The sequence below is a fragment of the Harpia harpyja genome, chromosome 11 (assembly GCF_026419915.1).
Source record: "Harpia harpyja isolate bHarHar1 chromosome 11, bHarHar1 primary haplotype, whole genome shotgun sequence".
NCBI classification, from domain to species: Eukaryota; Metazoa; Chordata; class Aves; order Accipitriformes; family Accipitridae; genus Harpia; species Harpia harpyja.
In genome coordinates this window covers 2,996,156-3,023,864 of record NC_068950.1, presented here as the reverse complement: position 1 = coordinate 3,023,864, position 27,709 = coordinate 2,996,156, and the positions used below count along the sequence as shown (strand labels likewise).

The 27,709-nt window shown below is 50.0% G+C and overlaps 1 protein-coding gene across 1 annotated transcript; it reads right to left on the bottom strand.

Annotated features, from left to right (window-relative positions):
- Positions 1 to 18,772: 18,772 nt before the first annotated feature.
- LOC128147781 (E3 ubiquitin-protein ligase RNF13-like) lies at positions 18,773 to 19,786 on the bottom strand. The gene has a single exon (XM_052800786.1). It carries the CDS (start codon positions 19,784 to 19,786, stop codon positions 18,773 to 18,775), a length of 1,014 nt encoding a protein of 337 aa, XP_052656746.1.
- Positions 19,787 to 27,709: the final 7,923 nt, after the last annotated feature.

Here is a 27,709-nt window from a genome sequence, read left to right as displayed (position 1 = left end):
TATCTTGAACTTCAGAGCTGCAGATGGGCAGATTTCTACTTGCCTTGAGCTCCAGTTTTGTGTTGCTTCATTTACCAGGGTCCTCATCCTGCCTGATGTCCTGTATTGCTCATCAATAAAGTTAATGCGTGAATAATACAGCTCGGAGAATGTATTTGTTGTCCCTGATTAAAGGACGGGGAAGCTGAGGAGCAAGTAGCGTAGCAGGTCCCGCACAGTGTGTCAGTGGCAGGGCTGGGAGTAGGACCAGCGTCTCCATCCTCAGCACTGGATGGTGTGAGACCTCGCAGACAGACAGCCCTCTGTCCGTGTGTCCTGTACGGCATCTGCCACTGCATGTCGGGAAACGCAGAGGAGCATTTTAGGACAGTAAAAGCTGGGCTCAGTGTGGCAACACCCAGGCCTGAGACTTTATAAGGGCTTATTCTCTTTTTATTCTGGCTCCCAAATAGCCAAGCTCTGCCTTTGCATCCTCTCGCTATGGATTCAAAGCAACTCTGTTCTTTTTGCTAAATTCCTCGAGGATCACCATGGCGGAGCTGGAATGAGGACGGGTCCTTTGCCCAGGCAGGATTCCCAGTAGTACCATGCAGCCACTGGGGCCTGAACATCCCATTTGCTTTGGAAAGGTTGTTCAGTTACCCCTAGTTATTCACCTGAAAGACGAATCCATCAATCCCTTCAAGTGCTGACATGGGCCTGAATCTTCTCCTAAGCTGGCATCGGTTGTGGTGAGCCCATGGAGCAGGCTGGCAGAGCCTCTGCGAGCAAGACCAGACCTGTGTCTGCCCCAGGATTTGTCCCTTTGCTCCTGGCTTGTGTGACCACAAGAAGCAGTGGGGCAGAAACCTGCCTGCTGTAATTCAGTGGAAATAGTCAAGTCACCCCCAGGATGCCCATTTCGCTCGCTCACCATAGCCACATTTAAGGGGATGTGCTCGGTTTAGACCTTTGCTTCCCAGATGGGTAATTTGGAGGGTGAGATCTCCCTGCACCCACGCGGAGCCAGGCTCATCCCCAAAGCCAGGGCTGGCACACAGCGAAGGGACCGCGAGGAGAAAAACCCTGGCAGTGAGCAATGTGAAAAGCTCCCTGCTGAGATTACAACACAGCATTACCTTCAGGGAGAATGAGGGGCCTTTGATTTAGTGAGAGACGTGTGAACAGGAGTTGAGTCAGGCGGGGAGATGCATCTCGGGTGGGTGGGCGGTGGAGCAGAGCGGTGAGTTCCCGTCCGCAGCACCGCCGGGTACCGCTCCGAAACAGCTCTAATAACCCTCATCTCTGCGATTCCCAGTGCAAGAGGGGGGGAACTGCGATGGACAAGGTCAGCCATGATGATTGAACGATCTCTCGCGGTCTTAAATCCAGGAATTTATTGAACAACTTCAGAGCAGCCAATGCCTGTAGCTCTGGTGGGGTCTCCCTGCAGGTGATGTCCTCGAGCTGTTCCCTGCCAACGCCGTCAACTTTATTTGCGACGTCTACAAATTGTCCGGGGCTGTATCCCTCCATTTCACGATGCTTGGTGACAGCTGACACCTTGTACCTGGGCGCGGGACATCTGTGTGTGGGTTTTGTTTGGGCTTTCCTCCAGGAAAGCTCCCTTTACCATCGGAAAGTGGGCGCGCTGCAGCCGGGCAGCCGAGCCCTCAAATCTCCGGCAAGTGAGATGCAAACGGTGATTCAGCGCAGCCACCGGAGGAGGAAATGCACACCCACCCCTAACCAACACCCACTGTGCCCACAGTCCTTCCTCCCCACACCCCCCACATACCAGCCCTCTCATTAACCCCGCTCAGACCTTTCCCCAGAGCTGTGTTTCATCTCGCCCCAGTTGAGCATTAGAGCGCAGCGTGGAAAATGCGGAGGAGCATCCTGCAAGCGGGGCACTGCTGGGTGTTTGCTGGGGCGGCCGGGCAGGCACAGCTCCGCAGCTGGATACAACACATCCTTGACCAAACACCCACTCCTTTCCTGCTATGAAAACCACCTTTTTTAACCTTAAACCACCCCGGCAGAGGCAGCCAGCAAAGTGACTCCCCAGTGCCAGCGCTGCCATAGAGGTGGGGATAACGTGCATGCATACGTGCATGCACACACATGCATGCACATGTGCACACACACATGCACACCCATGTACATGCACAGCTGCATGTGTCACTGCAGCCCAGGAGCCTGCAGGCTGCGAGATGAAGCCATGTTCCCGGGGGCTGCGTGAGCTGGGTACCGTGACGCTGCCGTCACATGAAGGGAAAGACAGAACAGCAGCACAAGAAAGAGCCGGAGATAAAAGGATGGCAGCAATGAGGAAAACATGTTGTTCCTTAATTGAACTGGAGGAGGTGGGGGAAGGCAGCCGATACCTCCTGCAGCTCTCGATGTTGTAATGCTGGGACTGAGTTCTCTGCCTCCCACCGCTCAGGCAGGTGTTTGGGGGCTGTTTCTGGTTGACTTTCAGGCAGGCATCTTTTGGCAGGGGGAAGAAGGAGCAAAATCAGAACGCTGCATTCACATGCACAGTGCTCTCCCATCCACCACTTCTCGAGTGTGCTCTGATTTCTTTTTAAAAATGAATCCCATCCTTTTCACTTAGAGAAGCAAGAAGCAGGTGTACGTCCTTGGTCCAGCATGAGATAAGCTTGGGTAAATCTCCGAGCCACGACTGAGCTCTTGCGGGTGCTGTTGGCAGCAGGGTGAGGTGCAGAGCCTGGTCTGTGTGCCGGATTTTGGCCATCGCTGTGCTTGGCAGCTCTGTCCCCTTCCTCCAGCCCTGAGTTGGGACAGGATCCGTGCAGCCGTTCTCTCAGCCCAGGGGAGCTCCATGGCCAAACGCGATGCTGCATGCAAAGCTCTGCACGTCCCAGCCTCGCTGCAGAAGCAAAGCGGAGGCCGCTAAATGGTTCCCATGAGGTTTGCAATGGGCTGAATCACTCCTGGACCAGGGACAAGGCAGCCGCAGGCTGGGCAAACTGTCACACACAGCCAAGGATCAGGGCTTCCCTGGAGTAAGGACTTGGGGGCATTCCTGCTTTTTGGGTTGGGGTCCCTCTTGCCACCAGGCTGAGGAGCTCAGAAATCCAGAAAGGACAAATATTTTGGCCAGGGCTCACATCAGCACCCATCTTCAGCCTTTTCATCACTATCTTAGTAATACACGGACCTTAGCAATACACAGCTTGAACCCCTTTGGTCTATGCTGGGGACTCCAGGTATTGCTGTACTATGACTGTTTTGTGCTCCTTTGGGAAAAAAAAAAAGCACTCCCAAAGTGTAAAATACCAATGACTTTTTGGTGCTTTGTACAAGGCCGCTGTAGCTTAGGTGGGAACAAAGGAGCCGGATTGTTTGCCTCCAGGATGGGAGAGCAGATCTTGCAGCGGCAGTGACTCAGAAAAGGATTTAGGGGTCATGGGTGTATAACTCCCTCATCATGAGCTCCCAGCGCAGAGCTGCGGGAAAAAGAGAAGTTGATGTGATCCTTGATTGAGCTTGAAAAAAAAAAAGGAAAAGGAAAGAAAAGCCGAGAAGTGCTCTTGAGTCTGCACAGTGTGTGGGGGAATATGGTTGAGCTAATCTGCCCGGCTGTTGGGGCCAGCCCTGCTCACCATGCCGGCCAGCCCGAAAGGGTAAAGGGGCTTTGGTGGTGGGAGGCGAGCGGTGGGGTGTGAAGCTTGGTCTCCCTGAGGAGAGGTTGGTGAGTGCTGGGGAAGAGGAATTGAACTCCTCTGCATGTATCGGGCTGGAAACAAAGCCTACAGCCTGTCAAGCAAAATGCTGGAGAAGCCCTAATTGCTGGAAGCTGAAGGCAACCTTGGAGGAGGACACGCTGCAGGGCAGCGAGGGCTGATGGAGAGCAAGGGACCAGGGATTTACTGTTACTCAGAGCCTCCAAAATGAGATTTGGTATTGCTACAAACCAGAGGCTTTAATTCAGCTGCTGGAGGAGAAAAATAGCTATGGCGTATGTGTTTGGGAGGAGCAGGGGAGAGAGTCACAGTGGCCCTTCCTGACCTTAATTCATAAATCCCTCCCGCTCCTGCCCTCGGAGAGCAGGCCGTCCCGCTCTGCCCTCAAGATGTTTGTAACACTTGGAGCTCTGTGGCAAGGCCATGACTATAACTTACGCTGAGCCTCATCCAGTTGTCTGCAGGAGTTGAGGAGAAATGGTTTCTCAGGTGCACATCTGGCCAGCTGTGCTCCCAGGTGTTCCGAATAGCAGCAGGGTGGGAGGCGGGATGCTGGATGGGCAGCAAGTGCAGTGATGGGGGTGTAGGGACACCTTCCCGAGGCACGCTCGTCCGCCAAGTCTCCCTGAAGTGCTTGATCTGATTAGCAGATCTGGGATCAGGAAGGAATTTTCCACATGTCAGTCTGGCAGGAACCACGGAGATTTTTGCTTTCCTCTGTATCATGGAGTGGAAAACATCTGGGCATATCAATCACCCATGATTGCATGAGACATGAGCATCAGTAACGCCTTGGGCTGCCTGAGACGGATCCCCAGGGGACATGTCCAGCCCCTGAGCTGACTTTGGGGCCCATCGCCCCAGTCCCACGTGGGGCTGGGGTGGCAATGCACCATCCCCAGCACCTGGACAGGGTTGCAGGTGGCTCACAGAACTGGAAAGTGGGGAAATAACCCCGAGGACTGAAGTCATTAAGTCTAACTGGGGTTACTGGGCTTTTGCTTAAGGCTGTGGTTTGACTTCATGGATCCTGAGTGCACTAATAGGCTTTAATTGCCCTGAGCAGCCTCACCTTGGACCCCCACCCACTCACCCAGGAGTGCTATTTAAGCCCAGGACAGGCTGGGGTGGGAGTGTTTTCCATTTCAGCTCTGCTTTCTTCATGGATTCTCTGTTGCCTTGTTTCCAGCCTCATCCCCTGCCTGTCCAGACCCTGGAGCTTCTTCTAGAGATGGCTATCACTGTGTTCAGGTACCCCACAATGTGTCCTGTATGTTTGTGTGCAAAGAGGGGCATGTTTGAAAACCTCTACCAGTCACCATCAATATATCTGATGTGAAGACATTTGTTGTCTGTTTCCCCAATTTGATTTCCAGCCAAAGCCTGTGCTAATTTGGGATAAATTAGCCTTAATATTCCCATTTACCCCCAGCCCAAGGGAGTGTTTGCCTGCTTGGTCATGGTGCTCTTGTGTTAGTCATCTCATAGCTCCATGAGCACTGGCAAACACGCAAAGCAAGGAATGAGCTAAAATTTCCAAAGCATCACTTGGAATAAAATGCGACTTGTTGGAAAATGTCAACATGGCTGTTTTGACAGACTTCTTTCTTTTAAGAAGACTTGTCAAAACCGGCCCTTTCCCTGCAAATACATCTTGTTTTCTGCTTTTCTGAATAGAATGGCTTCATTGCAACAACTCCTGACCCAACTTTCTCCTTGTCCTCCTAAGGTCCTACCACCTCTTCTTGGGCCTCTTGAGCTCAAACTTTCTCCTTCCAAGAGCCGAAAATTCAGCTTCAGACTAAAACTGTGACTCATGGGGAGGAACCTCCTTTGTATGCTGGTGGGGATAAAAGCCAAGGCGAGCCCCTGGGGTCCCCCAGACCAAAGGAGAGGAGCTGCTCATGCAGGGTGGGGATCTCCAGCTGCTTCCCAGCCTGCAGCTTTGGCTATTCCCTCCCCTGCCACCCACCCCCTTCTATGCCAGCCTCCTGCTTTTAATTACGTTGTAGAAAAGTCTCACAACTCAGCGATTCAAGGTGGCATTTGAGAGAAATGATTCCCTTTAGCATAGCTGACAGCTAATTTGTGTAAAGTTTAATTACAGCTAGCATTAATTAACTGGCAGTGTGTTGCGATACTAAAGCACGACCATCTGTTCTTTAAGCCGCCTCCCCCAAATTTCAGCCCTAATAATTTCGGTGCCGAGGAGGTTGCTCTGGTGGACCTGGTGTAACCACAGCTGTTGTGGGAGGGTGTCACCCACTGTTGGTGATGGAGCACCAAGTCTCAGGGTGAATTGCAGCTTCAAGTGTTGCCACTACATAGGGATCAGCTTTGGAGAATGTGGCTTTGGAGCCCGTGTGCTTCCCCGTGATGTTGCCTCCTGTATTACATATTTAAGCGGAGGGTCAGCTCTTACCTTCCTGCAGTGTTGCTGCAGAGAGGGGTTCAGTCATTTGGGCTGGCCCAGCAGCACGTGCCAGTGCCCCATGTGCTGCGTCGTTCTGTGGGAGCATTTTGCTTTTACTGTGTAGGGAAATGTGTGGCCACATGAGATATGAGGGCTGGGAGAAAGGCTCCAAAGCAGCCATTTGCTGCCCTGCTGTGGGACAGGTCTGTGCCAGCGCTACTGAAGTTGCACCAACATCCTTGCTTTGGTAAAAGCGAAGCTGGTAACCTCTCCAGCCTGAAAGGAGGACTTGAGTGTCTGCATACAAGTGCCCAGGTCCCCTGGTTGTGTCCCCTAAGGTGGGTTCGCAGTCCTTCTTGGCTTCAGTGTGTCCATCCCCTGTGCAGAGATGTGAATAGCCTTAGCATGTAGCCAGCAAAAAAATAAGCACTGGGAGCTTGTTTTGCCATATTCTGCCAAAGGCTGCTGTCTGGAGGCATATTTCAAGCCAGGAGGCAAGTGGCACTGAGCACTGGGTACACACAGGTTGCAGTGGGCTGCAGCAAATCAGCCCAGTTCATCCTTCAAACAGCCTGAACCCACCCCCCCCGGGTGAAATGAAGATGGGGCAAAACTATCCAACCAAATGCCCCAGAGCTCTGCCTTCAGTAAATCCCGTCTAACCTCAGTGCAGCTGCTTTGATCTCGTCATGTAAATCTAGATGAAAACAAATACATATCCAGTGAGAGACAAGCTTGTCCTCCAGGCTCTCAGCCAAGCCTTCGGCTTGAGGGCTTTGAACAGGGCTCGGCAGCTGCTGGTGGGAGGAATTTCTTTGGTCAAACTGCAGCTCCCAGCTTGTCTCAGCTACTGGTTTCAGGGTCGAATGGAGCTTTTCCTCTCAGTCCCCCAAATGCAGAGGTAACTTAGTCCCTGAGCTCAACGCTGTGGCTTGGGTTCAGCCTTTTCTCTCCCGAGGTCTTGAGTTCTGCCTTTGCACTGGCTCACGGATTGAATGGGGCTTGCTTGGTGCTGGGGATGGAGCCTCTCTGGTGGCCTCTCGCAAGGACGTTCAAAGCTGGCGAGCAGGTTTTGGCAGAGAGCTGATGTGCTGGAGGAGGCCTGTGTGTTGTGGATAGGGAGATGGCTTGGGATACAGCAGGAGCCTGGGATTTGGGCAATTTAGACTTTCAACCCCGCTCTGACGTGAGCTGCCTGTCTGAGCCTGCTCGAATGGAACCCATGGGGGATGCTGGGACTGAGGCTCTGCTGCCAACCCAAGTGAAATCCCAGCTTCTTCATCTCTGCTACTTCCACCAAATTCCTTGGGCACAGTTTGTTTGCAATGACGGGAGACTCGTGGTGTGTAACATGCTGACAGATGTGGACAGACATGGTTGCCACCAGCGCTGCACCAAACGCAAGGAGGGATGAGCTAACCCTAGGGATGGGAAAGGGTAAAACCTTGAGTTTGCTGATGTCAGTGGGAATTCTCAGTGGACTCCCAGGTGGTAGTGAGGGTGAAATCCCACCTCCTAGAAGCTGTCTACAGCTCTACCTCCACCCTCTTGTCATAAGAGCTTAAATCATGGTTACATGCAGTCACTTTAGCCCAGGATGGGCAGTTACAGTGCCTGACTGCCTGCAAGCTCCCTGCCTGCTGTGGATGCTGAGTAAAATATTAGCTTAACCTCACACAATAGTCGTTACACTAATTCATTTCACCATACAAGCATACTGGGGATTCCTGCAGTTCAGCTGACTACAGACAACTCAGAGCTCTGCTTTTTGTACTGCTTTCCCCCGAAAAAGTCCCCATTTTGCCAGGCCTGCTGCAATCCAGACCTCACTAACATGCAGCCAAGCCGTTTTGCATTGATGCCTGTTGCCAGCATCCCATGGGCACTCCTTGTGAGCCTCGGATATGCTCCCCTTGAGCAATACAATTGCACAGACTCGTTAGGCTGACAAGCCTGGATACAGAGCAGCACTGGGGAGGTTGTACAGAGTACAGCACAGGGTGATTCCCCAGGGTGAAGGGGATGGTGCATCCCTGGCTTTGCTCTGAAGGACTCCCCTGCTCACAGGGGTCAGAACTGGATTGCGGTGGGGAAAATCTCTCTCCCTGCTCAGCGATGGGGGTTGTGGGCAGATCTCCAGCAAGCAAGAGTGTTAATTAAACAAATGTTCGCTAGTGTATAAGGTGTCTTTATGCAAAACACCCTTGCAGAAGGTTGTGGTTCTACATGGAGTGCATCTTGTTATTGCTGTAATAAGCTGCAGGTGGGGAGGGGGAGGCAGAAGCTGGCAGAGTGTGGGGCAGAGCTTGGTGCAGGGACTGTGGCTTGGTAGGACACAGGAGAGAATGGGTGGCTCAGCAGTTTTGCAGGGTCCCACTTCAAGGGGAAAATCAGCAAGGCTGGCTGAGAGGCATCCAAAACTCAAGTGCTTTGGAGCAGTCCATCCTGACCATGCCACAATCTCTTGAAGCCTCAGGCTGCCTGTGCATCCACTCACCTCCCAGTGAAATGGGGAGGGAGGGAAGGGATAAATCCAGCCCTGGAGGAGTGTGGGCAGTGAATCTCACCTTGGCTGCTCTCAATTAGTTTAATGAAGTGGTTCGTGTAATATTGTTGCCCTCTATTGGACCCAGCCTGAACGGCTTGGTCAGTGCTGATGTGTCCGTGTTAGGTGGGGAAGGATCTGGGGCTTTTCCCCAGCTTTGAGATGGGAGTGATGCTTCCCCAGTTAATTGCGTTGGGGCTCCTTGGAGAGGGAGTTCTTGCCCGGAGCTATCGTGAGCAAAGAGCCAGAGCTAATGCCAGATGGAGGTAATGAGCCTTGCCGTGGACTTCAGTGGAATTTGGATCAGACCATTTGCAGTCTCTGGGGATAAGTTGGTTCTGCTTTGTCTTAGTGATGGGCTGGAAACGTGCCCAAATTATTTGCAGAGAGGCTTGTAACTTGAAGGGACTCATCTTAACTCCCCTCTGTTGCTCTTTTTCAGAGCAGGAGAGGTGCTTTGGGGTGGCAATATCTAACGTAAGATGCTCCTTTGTGCATCCCACACCTGCTGGTGGGGGCCGCAGCAAAGCCAGGAGTCCTGGCCAGGTTTCCTAGGCTGTACAGACCCACCAGGATTGCTGCAGGGGCTCAGAAGGATGGGAAATGTGCAGGCACCGCTTTCATTTCTTCATTGACCTGCTTCGGCCTGGGTTCTTGTTCCCTGCCACAGATGCCGGGAGCAAGCACAGGGTGAGTCTGGCTTAAACCTGGGGATGGTGGAGCTGTTTCTGGGGGGACTGAGGCACTGAGGGAAGCTCAGGTTGGATGTCACCTGCAGGCTGTGACATTGATGAAGTCATTCAGCAGAGCGGGTTCCCCTCTGCTTGTGCCATGGCTCCTGGATGCTGCAGTATCCCTGGGCTGGCCGAGGCTTGGATGTGTTTTTTTTCTCAAGCCCATGGCAGCCCATTCCAGTGAGGTGTCTGTGGGCTGGCCCTGAGGGAATGCCAGCCCAATGGAGATAAAAGCCTTTTTAGCAGATTGATTCAATATTGGTTTTGAACTCTTTCCCAGTGTGGGGAAGCGGTGGCTCACTTGTCAATGACAGGGCCCCACATGCGGAGCGCGGCAGGGCTAAATGGCTGCCAGATGGGATATGCAAGGTGCAGGCAGGGCCAGCCTGGTACCTAAAGAGGTTTTCTTCTCTCTCTCTCTCTCTCAATCTCTCTCTCTCTTTCTCCCTTTGCTGGCTGCTCCTGCACTCTCACACTGGTGGGATGCTGAGGGGTTAGAGCACAACTTGGCAGCGCTGCTCTGGAAGAGAAATGCCCCATGGAGCTGGGGAAGCTGTGTTACCCCGAGAGCAAAGGCACCAAAATAAACAGTGTCTCCCTGAATGCTAAATATACAGAACTAGAAATGGCTTGCTTTTCTTTCTTTCTTTTAAGTGAGTACAAGTAGGGAGAGTTGGAATAGCTGAGAGTGCTATAAATGATGACATGCCTTTGAACTAGCAGCTGGGTGAATGTCTCATCCCACGCTGTCTATGTTCATGCTCCCCTGTCATCTGCTTGCGAGGGCTAATAGAGATAAAACAATCCGAGGATGGATTTCCAGGCAGAATGGTTCTGCCAGGTGTCTCCTCATGCTGTAGCAAGGGCCTTTAAAAAAAGAAAAGAGAGAGGCCACAGTGCCCAAATCTATCTGGTGAAGTTGAGGGAGTTACACCCAGGGTAAATCTGAGGCCTTGGGAAGGAGGAAATGGTTGGCTTGACCTTGTGCTGGAAAGGAACATGCTGTCATCAAAGCCTCACAAATCCTGCCCCGAAGAGGCATGGAAAATGTATGGCTTGTGTCAGAGGGTGAGCTCAGGTGCTGATGGATGGCTTTGCAGTGCTGCAGTCCCACCTGGCTGGAAGGACCATCCGTGGCTACAGAAACACTGTTTGCTTTGCCTCTCGCAAAGGTCTCTTTAAAGACTTGAATAAATATTTGCACAATGATGCTCCTTGGGCACAATGTGCCTGCTTTAATTACATCTAATTTGTTTCGTGGAGCTCTTACTCCTGCAGTGGGAATCCCAACTGTGGGTGCAGACACCGGACCCCATCAAATCTGTCTGGTTCTGCCTTTGCACTACTGGCTCAACCCCAATTGCTCCCAGGACACCACCCTAAATAAGCCTTTGGGCCGCACCACGAAGGACTTTAGGGAGGTTCAGTAAAACACTTTGGCTGTAAACCTCTGACCAGAGGAGTCAAGGCTGAATGAACAGCTTGGGTTTGTTACTGTCCACAGCTAAAGAAATATTGGGGTAGCAGGAAGAGCAGATCTGCCTCCGTCAATCTCTAGGTCCCGTGTCCTGGCATCCTGCTCATCACCAGGCAATGAATTTGCCAGGGGAAAATTACTGATTTCACTGGGACCTGAGGATGCTCAGCTGCTGGCAGGGCTGTTGGATGACACAAGTTGCACTGCCTCTAAGGGGGAAGGTGGTTAGTTCAAGCCTGGGAAAAGCAGTGTGAAGATGTCAGGGGGTAAATGGGTGGAGAAAACAGTGCAAAGCACAACATAGCTTGGAGTTGGGCTGTGCACAGGGAAAGCCAAAGCAGAGGTGAGAAGGGAGGCTTTGGTTGTGCAGGGGTGCTGCTCTGGGCTTGCTGGAGTGGCAGGGGAGTGCCCAGCTGTCACAGCAGCATTGGGCAGTGCTATTTAGACCAGAGCTTTCCTGGAAAGGTCAGGTTAAGATGAAGATTTTCATATACATTTCATTGACCAAAGCAAATGCATCTCATATACCAATTAAATGCATGTCACTCAGCCACTGCTACTGCTAGGGTTAGTTTTCTTGCGCCAGTGACAAATATGGCCAATTAAATCAACAGTATCTCTTTTCTTGCATTCATTTTCTCTCTCCATCACATGCGTGAATGAGAGCAAAACCAAGCTGACAGCGGAAAGGGTTTTCAAATCCAATGGGCAAAATGCTCAGAGTCTCTCCCTTTGGACTGCAGGGCTCTGGTGGGGCTCTTGGTGCCAGAGATGGATGCTGCTTTGCATGTGTGTTCTTCCTCCTTTCTCCTCTTAATCAAAATCTCCATCTTAAGCCTTGTGTTAGCCTGCCTCTAATCTCCCTGTTTGATTTCTGCCTACCGATCTTCAATTTAGCTCCGTGCTGGCCTGTGGTGCATCTCCTTACAGTGATGCATGGGAGCTGCACACCTGGTTCTGTAACAGAGGAGCTGAGAGCATCTGGCCCCTGTAATCCTGGGTGCTGTCACTTGTTCTGATGGAGTCAGGGCTTCCCACAGCCGCAAACTTGAAGTTTAACAAGGTTGAGCCCTTGGGGATAATCTTTGCTGTCCATCTGAAGAGGGTGGGTGATTTTCCTTAGAAGGTCTTAAAGTGTCAGGGGGGAGAATGGGAAAGATTATGAGGTTTCGTCATATGAAAAGGTGTATAAAAGATGCTGTTGCTCTCAGACCAGCTCTGTGCTGCTTGGGGTGGTCTGGATCGATGCGCTGCTCCTCTGCTTATCTGGGTATATGCTGTGCTGATGAATGAGGCCAGAGCTACTTATCAAAATCAATCAGGACTCCAGTTAATTAGGGCAGTCGGGACCAAGTCAGTTTTTTCCCCTCTTTCCCCCAGCCTTGTGGCAGAGGGGTACAAAGGTCAGAAGAAAAAAATTGGCTCAGATCTCCATCCTTAGACTACTACAGTAGTTTACACTTAGTTGATAAACAGGAGTAGTAAGGAGATACTTTGTGGAATGGGTAAATAGGGAGCCTTGGATGTGCCCCCATTCTCCAAGCACCTCTGTTAAATACCTATAAAGTGGTGATTTCTCATCCACATTCCCCTGCTTTCTCTCTCAGGAGACTTTGGGGTTTCATTCACATAGAAATGAGTTGCATCAGACACATTTTTCCAAGTTCCTGGTCCTTTTCTTCCCTCCTTGTATTGGCCAAGCTCAGTGCTGGCAGTGGGGTAGCTGCCCTCTTTGGGCATGGGAGGGCAGGGGAGTTTTCCTGCAGACAGGGCATGGGCAGTGAAAGCACAGAATAGCCTTCCAAAAGGTACTGTTGCTGCTGCTTCTCTGCAGAGGCTTTTCAAAGCCTGCTTCAGTCTCCCTGGCTGTTTCTCAGTTCTTTCCTCCAGACTTCTCTACAGAGCCATTCACACCCCCTGATTTCTGGGAGGTAAAAAGACACTTGTCTGAGTCAGCAGAAGACAACTTTTTTTTTTTTCCTTTAGGATCACTGTCACATACTGGTCTTGGGTCTTCAGGCATGAGATGCCTCTATGGAGGATGCTTCCCAACACCTATGATGCCAGGCCAGCGATACCTATGATCCCTCTTTCCCAGTGCTACTGTGGCTAGTGGGATCTGGCACTGGGGAGACTTTTTACCCTGTTGACATACCATTTCTTAAATTTCTGGAGTAGCATCTCTGCTGATTTCAAGAGAGGGGAGAGATTTGTGGAGAAATAGTGTTTTTGGGTCAGGGAAGGAGTTTTGTACCTGATCACGCCTCATCTCTTTAAGGGAGGTGTGGAATCAATCTTTGTGATTAAGCAAGAGAGCAAGTAGCTTGAAGCCTCTGAGACTTTGCAGTCTGCTCAGGTCTTGGTGCAGATGCAATGGGAAGAGCTGGGTCTTTATTTTCTGAGTACATTTGAAAGGGAAAAGTACCAAAGAGCAGAACTGTTCTGGTGCAAAAACAGACACGGAGTGAAAGTGTGATCTCTTCTGATAACAAGAAAGGAATAGGAGCAACACAGCAGAGCTCTGTATCTTGTTCCTTGCTACCTCAGCATGGGACTGTCATGTATTGCCATCGGGTAAGGTGTTGGTGTTCCCAGTATGGGCTTGACTGTTGTCAGGCTGGCTGTTCAGGCCTGGCGTTGCCAGCTGTAAGCATCTGTGCTGCAGCATTAGCGTGTGCAATCAAAGGCTGTGCGTGAGCGCCGAGCTGCTATAGTAGAAGCGGATTTGGTGAGTCAAGCTACTTTTTTTTTCAAAGCGCTGATCCCATTTCCTTATATTCTTAAGTAGCTTCAATCCATCTTACTGCATTACAGAAACGGTGTTGATTGTTCTACTGTAGTGACTAATAACCAGGCATACTCTGCAGATTACCCCCGAGAGCTGGATTCCTGGCTTAGCTGTACCAGGCTTCCTGTGTGCAAAGATACCTCGGTGTAACCTGATTTAAAGCACACATGAAGCTTTCCATGAGCAGGAGAGAAAGGGAAGCATCATGGGGTGGGAGTAAGGAAATGGGTTGGTGGGAGGGAAAACTGGGCATCAGAACCCGAGGTGGGAAAACCTGACCTGGAAAAGGAGGAGGCTGAGATATAGACTGGGTGAAGGAAGGAACACTTAGGTCCTAAGAGCTATAAAGGGCCAACCGTATGTCCCCATGTGCTCAAGATGTTTGGGCAAGAACAGGGCGTTGGGAAGCAAAGCTGCGTGTGCCTAAAGCTCCCTGAAGCCCGCTGCTCCTGCATGAGCCCTGAGAGTGAGATGGAGCACAGCTGCCAGAGCCAGCCCCCATCCCTGCTGCAAGGGGCACAGGCAGCCCATCTACCGGGCTTGAAGTGCTGGTGGGCATGGACAGCTATAAGGAAGGTTCTTTTGGTGAAATGGAGGCACTGAGTAATGCCTACCTTGCAAGGAAAAAAATAAAACCCTCCTGCAATATGATGGTGTGGGAGGTAGGCAGTATGGCCCAAGGAAGGAAGGTTTCTGTGGGTCTTGCAGCCTTTGGGTAGCAGAGACTCCTGGCCCTGTGGGCAGGCACATTCTGTCCTTCATCTCCATCCCAGATGGATTTTGGAGATCAAAGGTAAGGCTCTTTGCTGCTGTAATGCTATTGATGTCAGTCGGGTTGTGCCACAGGGAAGTTGGCTCTCTTCTTTTAAGTACAGTAAGTATTAAACTTGAGTGTTCAAGGTTGAAATTCCTACCTTTGGCCTGCACAGGATCTATAGATCACTCAAATCTCACTTAAACCCTCAAAGTAGTTCTTTAAATGTTGTTGCCAAGGCTTAGTGCTGGCTTTCTGTGTGGGGAAAATGTCTCTACTGGACAGCTGCCCATAGGCTGCACGTGGGGTAATCAGCCACCCTAATTACTCCTGGTGATCTGTAGCACTGATGTGCGGGTGGTGAAGTCAATAGTGCCTGGTGCTGGATCATCAGCTGCTTCCCTCTGGGTCACAGTCTGGTGAGTCTCCCACCAATATACTGAACCACATTTGTGCAGAAAAAGCCTGCAATAAAATGTGCAAGAAATGGGAAAGAACCCCCTGACAAATGAGATCTGTAAGTCATTTTTTGAGGCTGTGCCGGAACCTGGTTATTGCTTAATAGGGTATGTGCAGTGGAGCTCAGTTTATGGGGCAGGAGCATGCTAGAAGGAGGAGGGCTCCTGGCAGCTCATTTAAGTAACTACTTGGCTGCTCCCCCAAGGCAGAGTTATCAGTGGAGGTTCCACATGGGTTATACTGGTGCTTCCAGCCAGCACCAGTGCTCTGATCAAAAATGTACATGTTGGATCATCCTTGGCTCTTCCCTCATTAGGGCTTTCTGATGGGTTCATTAGGGCTTTGGCTGGTCTTCCAAGCTGTTCCTGGCTGGACCTGTAAGACTGCATTTGCCTTCCCCCTCACCCCTAGTTAATCTTTTTCTGCACAGTGTTTGTCTGAAATATTTCTAGTTATCCTTTTTCTGGCATGAGTTTGAAACTCTGCAGATACCATTTCCCTTCTGCTTGAGCTCTGGGACATAGAGAAATGGGGGGGTCCTTTCCCAGTAGCTTCTGTCTTCTAATGTCTTGCATCCTCTGTGTGGTTTGGTGACAATTAAATTCACCGCCATTACAGCATCTCTGCAAAAGCTCGTACCACCTCCCAGCATGGCCTTTTCCAGACCTCATCTCCCTGTGCTTCCCTTAACTTCTCTCCTGGTTCACAACTAAACTGCAGTGCTGTTGAACTGGGACAGCCACATCCCTGAGCTGCTGTAGGATATACAGCTCCATCACTGTCCCCAGAGTCAACAGCTCTGCCCCAGCAGGACCCAGACCCCTCGCTCTCCTTTTCCCTCTTGTTATTGTCTGTTGTAGTTTATTTTAAATGCTGCGATAGTGCTATCTCCAGGGAAGTTAATAATCCTCATTCAGGCTATGAGGGCTTCATGTCCCACCCTGGCAATAAGCTAACCTTGCTATGTTAGAAGTGCCATTAATGCTGATGGAGGGCAGTGGATCTGACAGCTGTAGGGCTGGAGGTCAGGTTCACTGTGGTACACATTTCAGATTTTCAGTGCAATAGGCTTTCATAACATTAAATGGAGTGAAGAGCTTCTCTCTTACCCAGATTCTGTTCCTTTTTTCTTCTCCTTTTTAAATTAAGGCAACGCAGCATTGCGTTGTAAGAAGGATCTATTTTTCTACTGACCCATTTCAGTAAAAATTCAGCCCATCTAGAGCATGTGCTGCTTTTGAAGATGGAAGGAAATCATAGATATTAAGGGCACTATGATCAGCTCATCTCACCTCATGCATAATACAGCCTGGAGAATTCCCCCTGGGACTCTCCTCTCAAGCCCAGCACTCTGCAGCTGGATGACACTGTGGCTTTTTGTGTGATTATGGAGAACCATCTCAAGGTCTGGCTCAGGGGTCTTATTCAATCACTTCTCCATCAGTAGGATGCGAGACACTTGCTGTGGGAGACAGCAGCCTGTTTTGGCCCATTGTGCCATCAGCATGCAGAAAATACTGGCTCTTCAGCCTGCTCCCTCCACATTTGCAGCATCTGTGCTTTTTCAGACCTTGGTTGAGGGAGAATGAGGGCAGTGAGAATGTGCTGAGAATACTGGGAGTGCTACCAACATCCTTCCTTTTATTCCTTCCCTTTGAGGACCTGGGGTCTCATGTCTCAGTGGGGGCTATGGACCCGGGGGAGCTTTCAGGCCAGCTCTAGATGCTCAGCAGTGGATGAAGGAGAAGACATTTGTGCAGCTTAGGTAAGCCGGTCCTGTCTCCTTCCAAGTTGCTGACAGAAGAGTTACCTCCAGAAGGCAATTAAAGGCACCTAAATGAACTTCCTGCTGCTAATCACCTTCTGAAGGACCTGTCTCCTTCCTCAGATGGAGACAACTGCCTTTGCTTTCTCAGGCACCCTGAGGGGCCTTGTTCTGCAGTGGAAGTGATTTGTGGCTCCCAGGAGGCTGCACACCCTGCAGAGGAGGGCAGTTTTCTTGTGAACTGACTTTAAAATCATTTTTCCCCATTTGTTCCACAAATGAAACAGCTCAGTTTGAGGACTTGCAGAAAGACTTGTTTCCATCAAGTCCTTGGAAATGCTGTCATGTTTCATTCCAGGCAAAATTGGTTTGAAACTTCTCCACTGCCAAAAAAAATTCTGAAACTGCAGTTTCCTGTCTTCCTCCCACCTGAAGCTGTCTGGTTTTCCCTGGGGCAGGAGTGATGGATTCAGGTCCACCTTGTCAATAGCTATCGCATGTATTCATGTATCTTTTCCTAGCCCTTTCTAAGATACGGATATCTTAAAGATATCTGAGTAATCTAGGTGCTGTTATTTTCAAAAGTCACCAAGGTTTCTGTGTTGCAGAGATCATGCTTCTCAGTTCAGCAGCATGATGTTTTCAGACAACATTTTTCTAAACTCCTGGCCTCTTGAGTCTTTATGTAACTACTCAAAAAGAAAACACTCCAAGGCACTAGTCTTATTTGCTGGCCATAGTTGTGTCGGCTAGTTGCATAGTCCTAATAGTGATCTGATGACAGCCAACTTCTTGGATACTGCCCATAAGAAATGGAGTGTTTTATGTTTAGAGGAGAGCCTTCGATTTGGGAGTTTAGCCTTTGTACAGCTGTGCAGGTTTGATGTCTTTGGTCACAGTATGTTAGAGCTGTTCACTTCCTAAATTTTTGGCATTTACTAAAGAGGTTTTATGCCTTTCTTTTATATGAGATTAAATGCTAATAGTGGTTTTGTGAGTGTTTCCAGCTCTGTATCCCCATATGCAGTTTGGGACTTGGCTAGCTGCCCCATCCACAGTGGGTGTTAGAGCCACCCGTACCAGCCTGGGGAGCTAGTGCTGATTTCTGCTCGTGCTCTCACTTTAAGCAGGATTGGAAATATATTCAGAGGCTGCCCAAATAATATGTCTATACCTGGTGTATCTAGAGAAGAGATGAAGATCTGTTTGCATCATGTTACTACATAAATCCAGCTCCCCTTAAGGTGCTTAGGCACATTTGGATAATGACCTGGAACAACCTAGGTAGCAGGAGGTTACATGTACCTGTCACGTCAGCCTCTGTGAGCGTGCGAGATTGTCAGCCAGCAGGCAAAAGCAGCCAATTACGCCACACTCAGAAGCATTTCATTCTTTTTTCCATCTACCCAGCTCCACAAAGCGAATCCTGCTGTAAAGACCTCTACCTCCTGCTGGCATCACCTCCTGTCTGAGGAGATAGTGTTTAAAGTGCCCTCAATATTTCCAGCTCAGTTTTTCTGCCGGTGTAGTTAAAGGCCAATGCTGTCCTCCACAGTGGAGAGCACTGAGCTACCCTGATGCCTAGAGACAGTGTGTGTCAGTGCACTGGGTGATGAGGGGGTGCTGGGGGCTCTGTTTTCACTGCTGATGAGGGGGGGAGTTGCTTCATCTTTACCCTTTAGTACCCCTTCCCCCCCCCCCCCCCATCTCTACTTGTCAGGCTACGGAATGGTTCCTGCTAGCTGCAATACATGGGGGACAGTTCTCACCTGGGATTTCTGGGCACTCCCCTTAAGTAACACTGAAAAGCAAGATTCAGTGTGTTTGTGTGTGTCTGTGCGTCCATGCACATGTATGTTTGGGAGGGAATTGAGGAAACATCCTAGCAGGTGTAAACCAGGTCCCATACCAAATGTTCTTAAATCCCTGCCTCCCTCCTTTTTGCTTCTCCCTTGTTGTTCTGGCTCAAGGAGTTTTTGATATTTCCAGATGAGATTTCATGCCTTTTTTAAATTGTGGGGACCAAGAGAGGGGAGTGAAAGCTGCAATGTTAATTGCTTCCCAATAAAAACTAGCCTGGAGCAAGAGCTGAAGGAAAGTACAGGGGAGATTTCCCTTGGTTTAATGATAGCTTATCCCAGTGACAGCTCAAATGACGCTGTTCTCCAGTGCATTAAACCCTTCCCCTTCCACTGTGCTTGCATCATCTTTCTTGTCTTCAACATATTCATCTTCATGCCCTTCTCTGAATGCATTGTCTTCGTTGTCCTGTTCCTCCTCGTTCACATCTTCGCCAGCCTGCTCTGGCAGGAGGTCACCTTGCCCATAGGTGGTCACCACGTGCTTGCAGAAGGGACATGTCTTTGTGCCAGGCTGGGTGTGGAACCAGGTGTCAATGCAGGCCCTGTGGTAAGCGTGGGAACAGGACAGGATCTTCAGGCAGTCCCCTTCCTGGTACTCTGCCATGCAGATCCCACACATCTTGTATTTGTCGCCCTGCTTGTATGTGTGCAGTTTTGTCTTGCAAGCCCTCTTGTACCAGCTTAAGCCAACCATGATTGAGATAGTGGCAATAATGACATAGAACATGTCGCTGAAATCCTGCATGATGGAAGTTTCCTGCAGCATTTTAGCATTGTCTTGACAAGGACCCAAATAGTGTTTGGGTGGTAGAAGTCTGATGTATGCTCCTTTCTCACATTGCAAAGTCCTTTGCAAGTGGAGGGAGACCGATTGTCCAGTAAAGAGTGATGGTATCTTAATCAGCTGCTGGATTTCTTTGTCATCAGCTGTCATGGTAATCACTTGCTCTGAGTCCGCATTGTACACAACAGCGGTTTGGTATCCAGCCTGCTGGGCATGAAGGACCTTCTCGACATAAGAGCAGTCATACCCCTGTATGAGTGCAATATACGTCTCAGAGGCCTGCCTTGGTGCTGGAGGATTCTCTATTGCATGGCAAGCATTTGGTGGTATCACCCTCACCAAATACCCTGTCAGCCCTTCTGCCGGGAGTCGTGGCCCGAAGCATGCTGGCAGGGCTTTATAAGCAACGCACTTGGAGCTGTCATTGTAAGCCACGTAACCAAAGGCTTCTGCAAGAGCAGTGTCGTAGAAAGCAGTGGCAAGGACAAAGTGAAGAAGCTGGAGCTGAAGATTCATACTGAATGCAGTTGGTTAGCTCTGAATACAGATTTCCAGGCTAGTCCCAAAGGAAAGGTGTAAGAGACAATCACAGAGACGCTATCCCACCTGGGTTTTACCACCATGGAGCCACAATGGAGAGGATGGAGATCAAAACCTGTTTCTGCCCTAGAGGTTTCTGCAGGTTTTCTGCAGGTTCAGAGGTTCCCAGGATAGAACTTGTCTCTTGTCTCCAGCTGCTAAGCAACACCCTTACATCATCTCTGCAGATCTGTGATGTCACCCAGTGACTGTTTTGCAAGGCTAGATCATGTAACATTACTGCCAACCTGCTTAAACTTCTATCCTTCCTTTTTGGTCTGCTCCATGCATGTAGCTTCTAGTTTCATCTCCCTCTGGGTACTGGTAGGATGCCGGTTTCATTTTGCTGATGATGTGCAGGCAGGATAAATAAGCCTCCCCATCAGCTACGTGCCCACTGCAGACCGGAATGCTTCATGCTGGTGGCCAAAGCAATTCCTGGAAAATGTGGCAGAGTGGGAATGAGCCGTTAACCTCTGCTGCTGGGGGTGTGTGTGGCAGCTTGGACTGGTCTGGTGAACATACACTTTTTCCTTAAAATTGTGATCTTTGAACCGATACCAAGTCAAATAAATTACTTGGGGTAGATGGGGTTTCTGTCATTTGAAATAAGTCAATCAGTAACTGTCAGTCAAAATGGCAGCTAGCAGAACTTGAAAGTCTCTTTTTGCTTGTGGGGCCTCACTCTGCTGTTATCTAAACTTCCAACAGAGCAGATCCACCTTCAAGGCCCCTGAGTGAGCAGCTAGATTTGCTGAAGGGGCTGATACACTGGGGTCTTGCTGGGGCTGAGCTTGTTGGATTCCTGTCCTACCACAGGGAGAGTGGGTGGTGGATGAGCTTGGGAGGGCTACCACCAACTTTTGTACTGGGGCTTTTCACCTTATTTACTTTAAAACCTCAGCTGCTGGAAATCAAATGGCTGAAAAAAGACTTTAGCTTCTAGCTATAAAAACTGCTTTAAAAATTCTGGTTATGGTGAAAAAGCTGAAAAAGGAGTGCAAAGCATAAGGCACAAGTGTTGTCCCTCCATCCCAGAGTGTTTGACAGCAGAAGCTCCCATTTTTCAGGCAATTCCCAACTCATATGGTAACTGCTCAGTGCCCAGAGGAACGCTATCCTGATGGGATTGCAATAGCTCTCCTGGTTGTCAGAACAAACTAGGTCTGAATATGCAATGAACCCAGGTCAGTTCGGAACCACAAATCCCTAAAAACCTGTACCTTTTAACAAACAGCCCTTTTTGTTTAATGATTCACTTGAGAGTAGCCCCGTGGTTTCCAGTGCAGTTATGTTGGACCTGTAGTTAAAAAAAATCACTCATGTACTAGGCAACTGATTTGTTACTAGCCCCCTTGGGCTCTGGTTGAGACAGATTTCACTGGGAAAAGAGCTACAGAAAATGTCAGCAGACAGTGTGTGTGTGCGCGCCAGAGACTCCCAGCAGCTGTGATTTCAAATCGATTTTATTTTCCCCTCATCTAAAGAGTTTTACACTTGCAGGGAGACATTTTGATGCATTTAAAAACAAAACAAGGAAAAGGTTTGGCGAGGGGGGAGAAGCCAAATGCTTTCTAGTAGAGTGAGAGATAAAGAAGAAAATGGAGGTATGCTGGGAGACCTTTTTGAGGGTGGATTTTTGGCTTGGTCTTGTGCTTCTTGTGATGGCATCCATCATCCTAGTGTTCTTTAAAATCTTTGCCTCTTTACTTGCACTCAATGCTCTATTTCTGGCTCCAGATCAAAGCTTTATGTACTGACAGTGACCTGCTGCTTGCATAAGGGGTATGTCTGTCTTTGGGGCTGGACAAGAAGCCATGTGTCTGTGTGAGCTGTGACAGATGTGGGACCAAGGAATGATCCCCTCTGTATTTGGTGTGCTGTTATCTCCTGGCTGCTCCAGCACCACCTCTTATGTCCTAGAATCGGCAAGGCAGGAAGGAGCAGCTATCCTGGCTTGCTCTCCAAAACCCTTGGATAAAAGGAGAAATCAGGTGTTTGCAGTCTCCAACTGGGATCTCAGTAACTCTTAGCAGTAAGCCAGAGAGATGTGGGCAAAAGGACAAATTCTCTTCAAGAGAGGTTGGAGGGCAAGGAAGAGAGGAATATGGGGTACAGAGAAGGCTCTGGGGAGTGAGGAAAGAGAAAAAGCTGAAGTCTGGATGGGGAGCAGGATACCCATATCCCACCCACAGGCAGTGTGAGATAGGAAACCCTATCCCTTAGCCTCCTTTGAAATCCCTGAATGCTTTTGCAAAAGGAAGGAGAGGAGGGCTGAAGGAGGACTTTGGCCAAGATGGTCTTCACTCCATGAGCCAAAGTGGTGCCCTCTCTGCTCTGGTTCCCTCCATGCTTTCCATTTGCATTGCTGCTGTCTGCCTCCTCCATCATCAGTGCCCTGGAGACTTTGGCTCCCGCTGGCTGATGTTAAGCCAAGCATCCCACTGTGGTATGGGGCTGTGCCAGGCTGTCTCCAGCCCCATGCTGCATTCATTATAGCCAGCACCGTACTCCCCTTCTCATCCTCCCCTGCCCCTGTTATATTCATGTGTTAAATACATTGCAGATGCTCCTGGACATATTTTTGACCCATTTTCTCTGGAGTCCCTGCAATCTACTTTGTCGGAATAATTGCAATTTATTTAAATGTCAACAAGCCACACGTGGGAGACAGCAGTTGTGTGCAAGAGCAGAGCAATTACAGGGAACGGGTCCCATTTTACCACTTGAACAAAGATCCAAGCTAGAAGAAAGGAAGAGGCCACTTACCTGTATTAACTGATCACTTACCCCACTGCTCCCAAAGTCCCTGTGTTCCTTTCTATCTTTTCTTTGGGGCTACCACTTAGTGCAGGAGCTGGGATATAAAACTAGCTCTTCCTTTTGCTTTTATTCCACAGAAGTGTCTGCTCAGTCCAGAGGAATTTAATGCTGATTTAGACCCACATAACTGCTAGCACAATCCAACTCTGGTCCTGCCCAAACAGCTTAAACTGTAACAGACACGCAGAGGAGACTGACTTATATGGACATCATTACAACTCCAACAAAACACATATTACAGGCTCCAGAACCAGCATTGATTTAACTTGGGGAATAAGTCTAGATGGCTTTTTCCCCTCTGAGGTTTTTGCAGCATGAAAAGAACAGCCTGGCAGTGGGATGATGTGAGTTTGTACATAATCAGACTTCTTGTCCTTTATCTTTATTAGGTCAGTGTCTCAGGTCCACAGGCAGTGGCATTGCACAGACACGCAACAGACTCTCCCTGCTCTCAACGGCCACAGGCCAGGAGCAGAAAAAGTCTTCGGGGGGGGTTAAATCTTTGCTCAAGACATCTTGGCAGGTATTCCTGGTGCTAGCTTGGTGCCCTTCTTATCAGGGCATGCTGCTCCTTTGGTTTCATGCTATAGGATTAGTGAAGACCAGGCTCCTGGAGCTGAAATACTAGTGATTTGCTGTGAAGGAAGATCTGGGGCCATCTAGTGACCTTCCAGTGAAAACCTTTGTGTTTCCAGTGCTCCCAGTTGCTCTTAAAAGATATGTGGGACACACTTCCTCCCTCCTGCTGAGTGAGCAAGTCCCCAGCTCCACAGCGAGCCAGCTGGAAGGCAGACCTGCACCCTGTTAATGACTTTTTTTTTTTTTTCTTTTGCTAGGAGCTGATTTAGAAACTGGTGCATGTAACCACCTCCTTTCATCTAGGATGAAAGGAAAGGATGACCCATGTCTTTACAGAACAGATAGCTGAAACAGTCACCACCCAAAGTGTGAGCTGGGTAGATGAGAAATGGAGTTGTGTGTGCAGAAAGGTTTCGTGCCTCCTTATTTGCCACTGTGGCAGAGCAGGTATGCGGGAGCTCTGCAAGCCCTGCTGTGTGCACCATCCCCTACATGTGTCTCGGCACCTGTGCTCTACCAGGTGCCTCTGCTGAATTTCCCAGGGGTCCAGGCAATCTCTCCTCTGTTATTACAAACTACAAGCATGATAATCTGGGCCCTAATGCATACAGAAGATTATAAAGCAGTGCTTTATGGACCTGCTACAAAAGTACCCGTAATCTGCTAATGCCCACAATTAAAAAAGGCAGTTGAGCAAATCTGGGGCGTTGCAACTTAGTATACATGTCTGGAAAGGGATTCCAGTTCCAGCTGTTTGCCTTGTGATGGAGGGAGACATCTTCTTTATTAGATATTGGTGCTGGAAATAATATCTTGCCTCTTCTAGTTTTGGCAAAATGCCCTGAAAACCTTGGCCATAAAGCAAAACTATCTTGTCCATTTAGCAGGTTTTGTTCTTTTTAACTATCTACATGCACAAAAAGAATGTAGAAAACTGTGCTTGTTTTGTCAACCTAGGTTTTGTGGTAAAAATTAGAGGGTAACTGTGGTAATTGGCCCCGTTGTTGGAATAAACCTGTCCGTGCAGGCTTTTGGGAGGGAGCTTAAGAAACAGAGTAAGAGGAGGAACCTCAGGATGAGCCATCCAGGGGCTTGGCAAGAGCTAGCTGCTGCTTCTGATCTGTAGTTGTGGCCCTCTCAAATCTTCTAGCGCGAAGCAGACCTGTATGTGATCAGCTGCCCAAACTGGGCAGAGCCAAGGATAGGTCTTCACTATTCAATTTGTCCTTCCAATCTGTATTCCCTACTCCTACATTTCCACGTGTTGGTTGTTTTTTTTTTTTAATCCTGTGCTGTGCTCATGCTTCCCGAGAGGCATTGACTGGGACTTGAATTTGCACGGAGAGTGGAAGACAGAGCTGGTGGGAGTGTGTATGGGGGCTCTTGATTTTCCAGGAGGGAGTCTGGGTGAGCCTTCCCAGGTTAGTCCTGCTTGCCGTTATGTGCACCAAGGGGGATCAATGCTACCGCAGTCACGCTGCGCAGGCAGAGCGGGCAGGTCTTGCTCCTGGGCTGAGCGCAGTGCCACAGGTCGATGCACTTGCCGTGGTAGGCATGGGAGCAGGAGAGCAACTTCAGCGCCTCGCCGGGCTCATACGCCTGCAGGCAGATGGCACACTCAGGGTAGTCAGCAACCTCCCAAACCATGCTGAGGGGAGACCTTGGCCACCATTCCTTGCTCTGCTGTTTGCTCTCCCTCCAGCTTTGGTAACTCTTCACGCATCTTGCAAGAAGCTGGATGCCTGTTATTATGGTGACCAGGATGCTGGTGACCTTGCAGGCTGGCAGAATCAGACCATAGTAAAGGAGGTCTCGATTGTGGGTGAGGCATCTGCAGGCATGGTGGCTGAAGCTCCATACAATGTCGTTCCAGAAGCAGCAGTCATCCAGGAGAATGATGGTCCCTTGCTTAGCCTGGCAGGTTTTCCTCCGAAGCCTCATGTTTACCTCCATGATGAAGGCCACCATGGGCCCTCCAACGATCTCCCCGGTACCTGGTGCCACAACCCCAAAGCCGGGTGAGTTGGTGGTGATCTCACGTCCACCTGGCTGAACAGGAGAGGCCTCGGCCCTGCGGCGCTGGGGGCTGAGGGCCAAGGAAGCTGTGTGGGCATGGCCGAGAGCGGGGCTGCCCGCCATTTTGCCCTCGCTGAGGGGCAGCCCCAGGCACACAGCAAGAGCTAGGCCACCTGGCCCAGTGCTGTTGGCATGGCTGCTGGCAGCCCGCTGGAAGCACAGGATCACGGTGGCCATGCAGAAAGGGGACAGGAGTGGGTGCCACATGCTGGTGACAGCGGGTCCAGAGGGCTGGGGTGCCTCAGCCCCGAGGGGGAGGCTCTTGGCGGGCTCCTGAGGCAGCCCAGGCCAGCCGCCTCCTTCCGGAAGCTTCTCTGTCCTTCCGCAAGGGCTGTCTCCTCACAGGGCGCCTCTGCCTTCCCCTCACGTCTCCCCATCTTCTCCCTGTGGTGTCCATTTCTCTCCCACCTTTATTTCTTTCCTCCTGTGGTCCATTGCAGTGGCAGCCCTGACAGGGTCTTGCAGGGAGCAACTGCTGCTCTGAGGGGGTTGTTTCACAGGGGATCGTGTCTTCCTCCCCTTGGAATGCCCTGGGGAATTTGGGTGGGCAAAAAAGGAGGAGATTTGGGCAAAAACTGCTTCTGCCCCCATCTCATGACTGAAAACACGCTTTGTCCTTCCTCCATGCCATGCCAGTGAAGCCCAGTCACAGAAGCTTTTCATCCTGCTCTCCACAATGGCACAAGTGCATGCTCTTCCAACTGTTTCCAATTTTCCCTTTCTCCTTTGTCCCAATTTTTTCATCACTTTCTCTCCCCAATACCCTCTCCCTGTCCACCCCTCACAGGACTGGGCACCTCAATTTCCCCACGGTCACCAGCCATATGCCGGCTCCCTTGGCTCTTCCACATCTTCTCATCCGAATTTCTGCCGTGTTTGTTCCTGCAGCCCCATCCCTCTCTCTGGGAGTGCTGCGGGCAGATGTGTGCCCGCCCTGCGGAGCCGGTGGTATGGCAGAGCCAGGAGCGCGGTTCCCTGGGGTAATCTGCAAAGTACAAGTTGTTATTACTCACTACAGCAGAACAATCAGTGCAGGCTCTGTAATGCAGTAAGATAGATTGAAGCTGCTTAAGACCAGAGGAAAATGGAATCGCTGCTTTACAACAAGGAGTTTAGCTCCCGCAATCCACTGCTGATGAGTGACGAGACCCAAGCAAAAGCCCAGATTTGAAAATTACTGGATTCGGGGAGCAAGATGGGGTTGTGCAGCAGGAGCCAAAATCAGACCTGGATCTCAGCTTGACACGGTGGCATGCCAGATCCATCTTGTGAAGGCAACTCGTCACATGTCAGCTCTTTTCCCAGTAGTCATGGAGAGGATCCTGACATCTTACACTGCTCAGGTGTGATTAGTGCCAGCACAGCACTTTGGAGACCCCCTTTTTTGTGACAGCTACACCATAGGGCATTGACAGCCTCCTGCAGTGATCCTACCAGGGCAGGTGCAGAGTTTCCAGGCTGCTGGAGGAGCTGCGGATGGAACCTCTCACCACCTTTGGAGCTACGTGCCAGACCACAGCCAGTACATCCCTGTGTCAGGATTTAATAGTTAAGTGATGCAGAGCTCCTTTTGCAAGTGCCACGCAGGTCTGTACTGCTAGAGTTGCCATGCTCATCCTCGATGCTGGTTCGTCTTGGAAAAGGACTTGGAAAATCAGCATAGGTTGGAAAAGCAGTAAGACAGCTCATTCAGACTCCAGGAGCCAGCAGAAATGCTGCAGGTATTGTGGGCTTCCTGCAACCCAGTGTGGGCTGAGATTTTCTTTCCTCTTAAGATGGGAACAGCCTAAAGATGTCCCTTCTTGGACTGGAGAACTTGCTACTTTGGAAAAGAGTTGGAGTTTTAAATGAGGAGGTTATAAATGAGATGGTGCTAGGGTACAAGGAAAGAGGATGCTAAGAGAGGAAGGGGTGCTAGCGATGCTCAGGTATCTGCACAGATATTGCTACCCAGAAAGAGTCGTCGAGGAATAATTTCTCTCAATTATTCCCTGACAGTGCCAGTCATTGGTGTTGGTGTCCTCTGCTGACATGGTGAATTGGGAATCCATCCAGACCAATGCAGGCGCTCAGCTGAATGGGCTCCTCTGTTGCTTTTGATTCCGTGTTTGCTTGGTCTGGTGTGCCCATGCGTGTGTAGACAGAGAAAAGTTGCTTAGAAATGAAGAATTGCAGCTTTCCTTGTTACCAGGGAGAACAAGAGGATTAGAGCCGTGCTGGGTTTTTACAAATGGAGGTGCTGATCCTTTGTGCAGTGTCAGACTGCTCCACATTTCAGTCCCAGATATGGGCCTTCCAGCTACAGAGGGAAATTGCAAAGAGGAAAAAGCAATGAACTTCCACCTGCTTTACAGTAGTGAAGACACTGATTTTTTTTTCTCA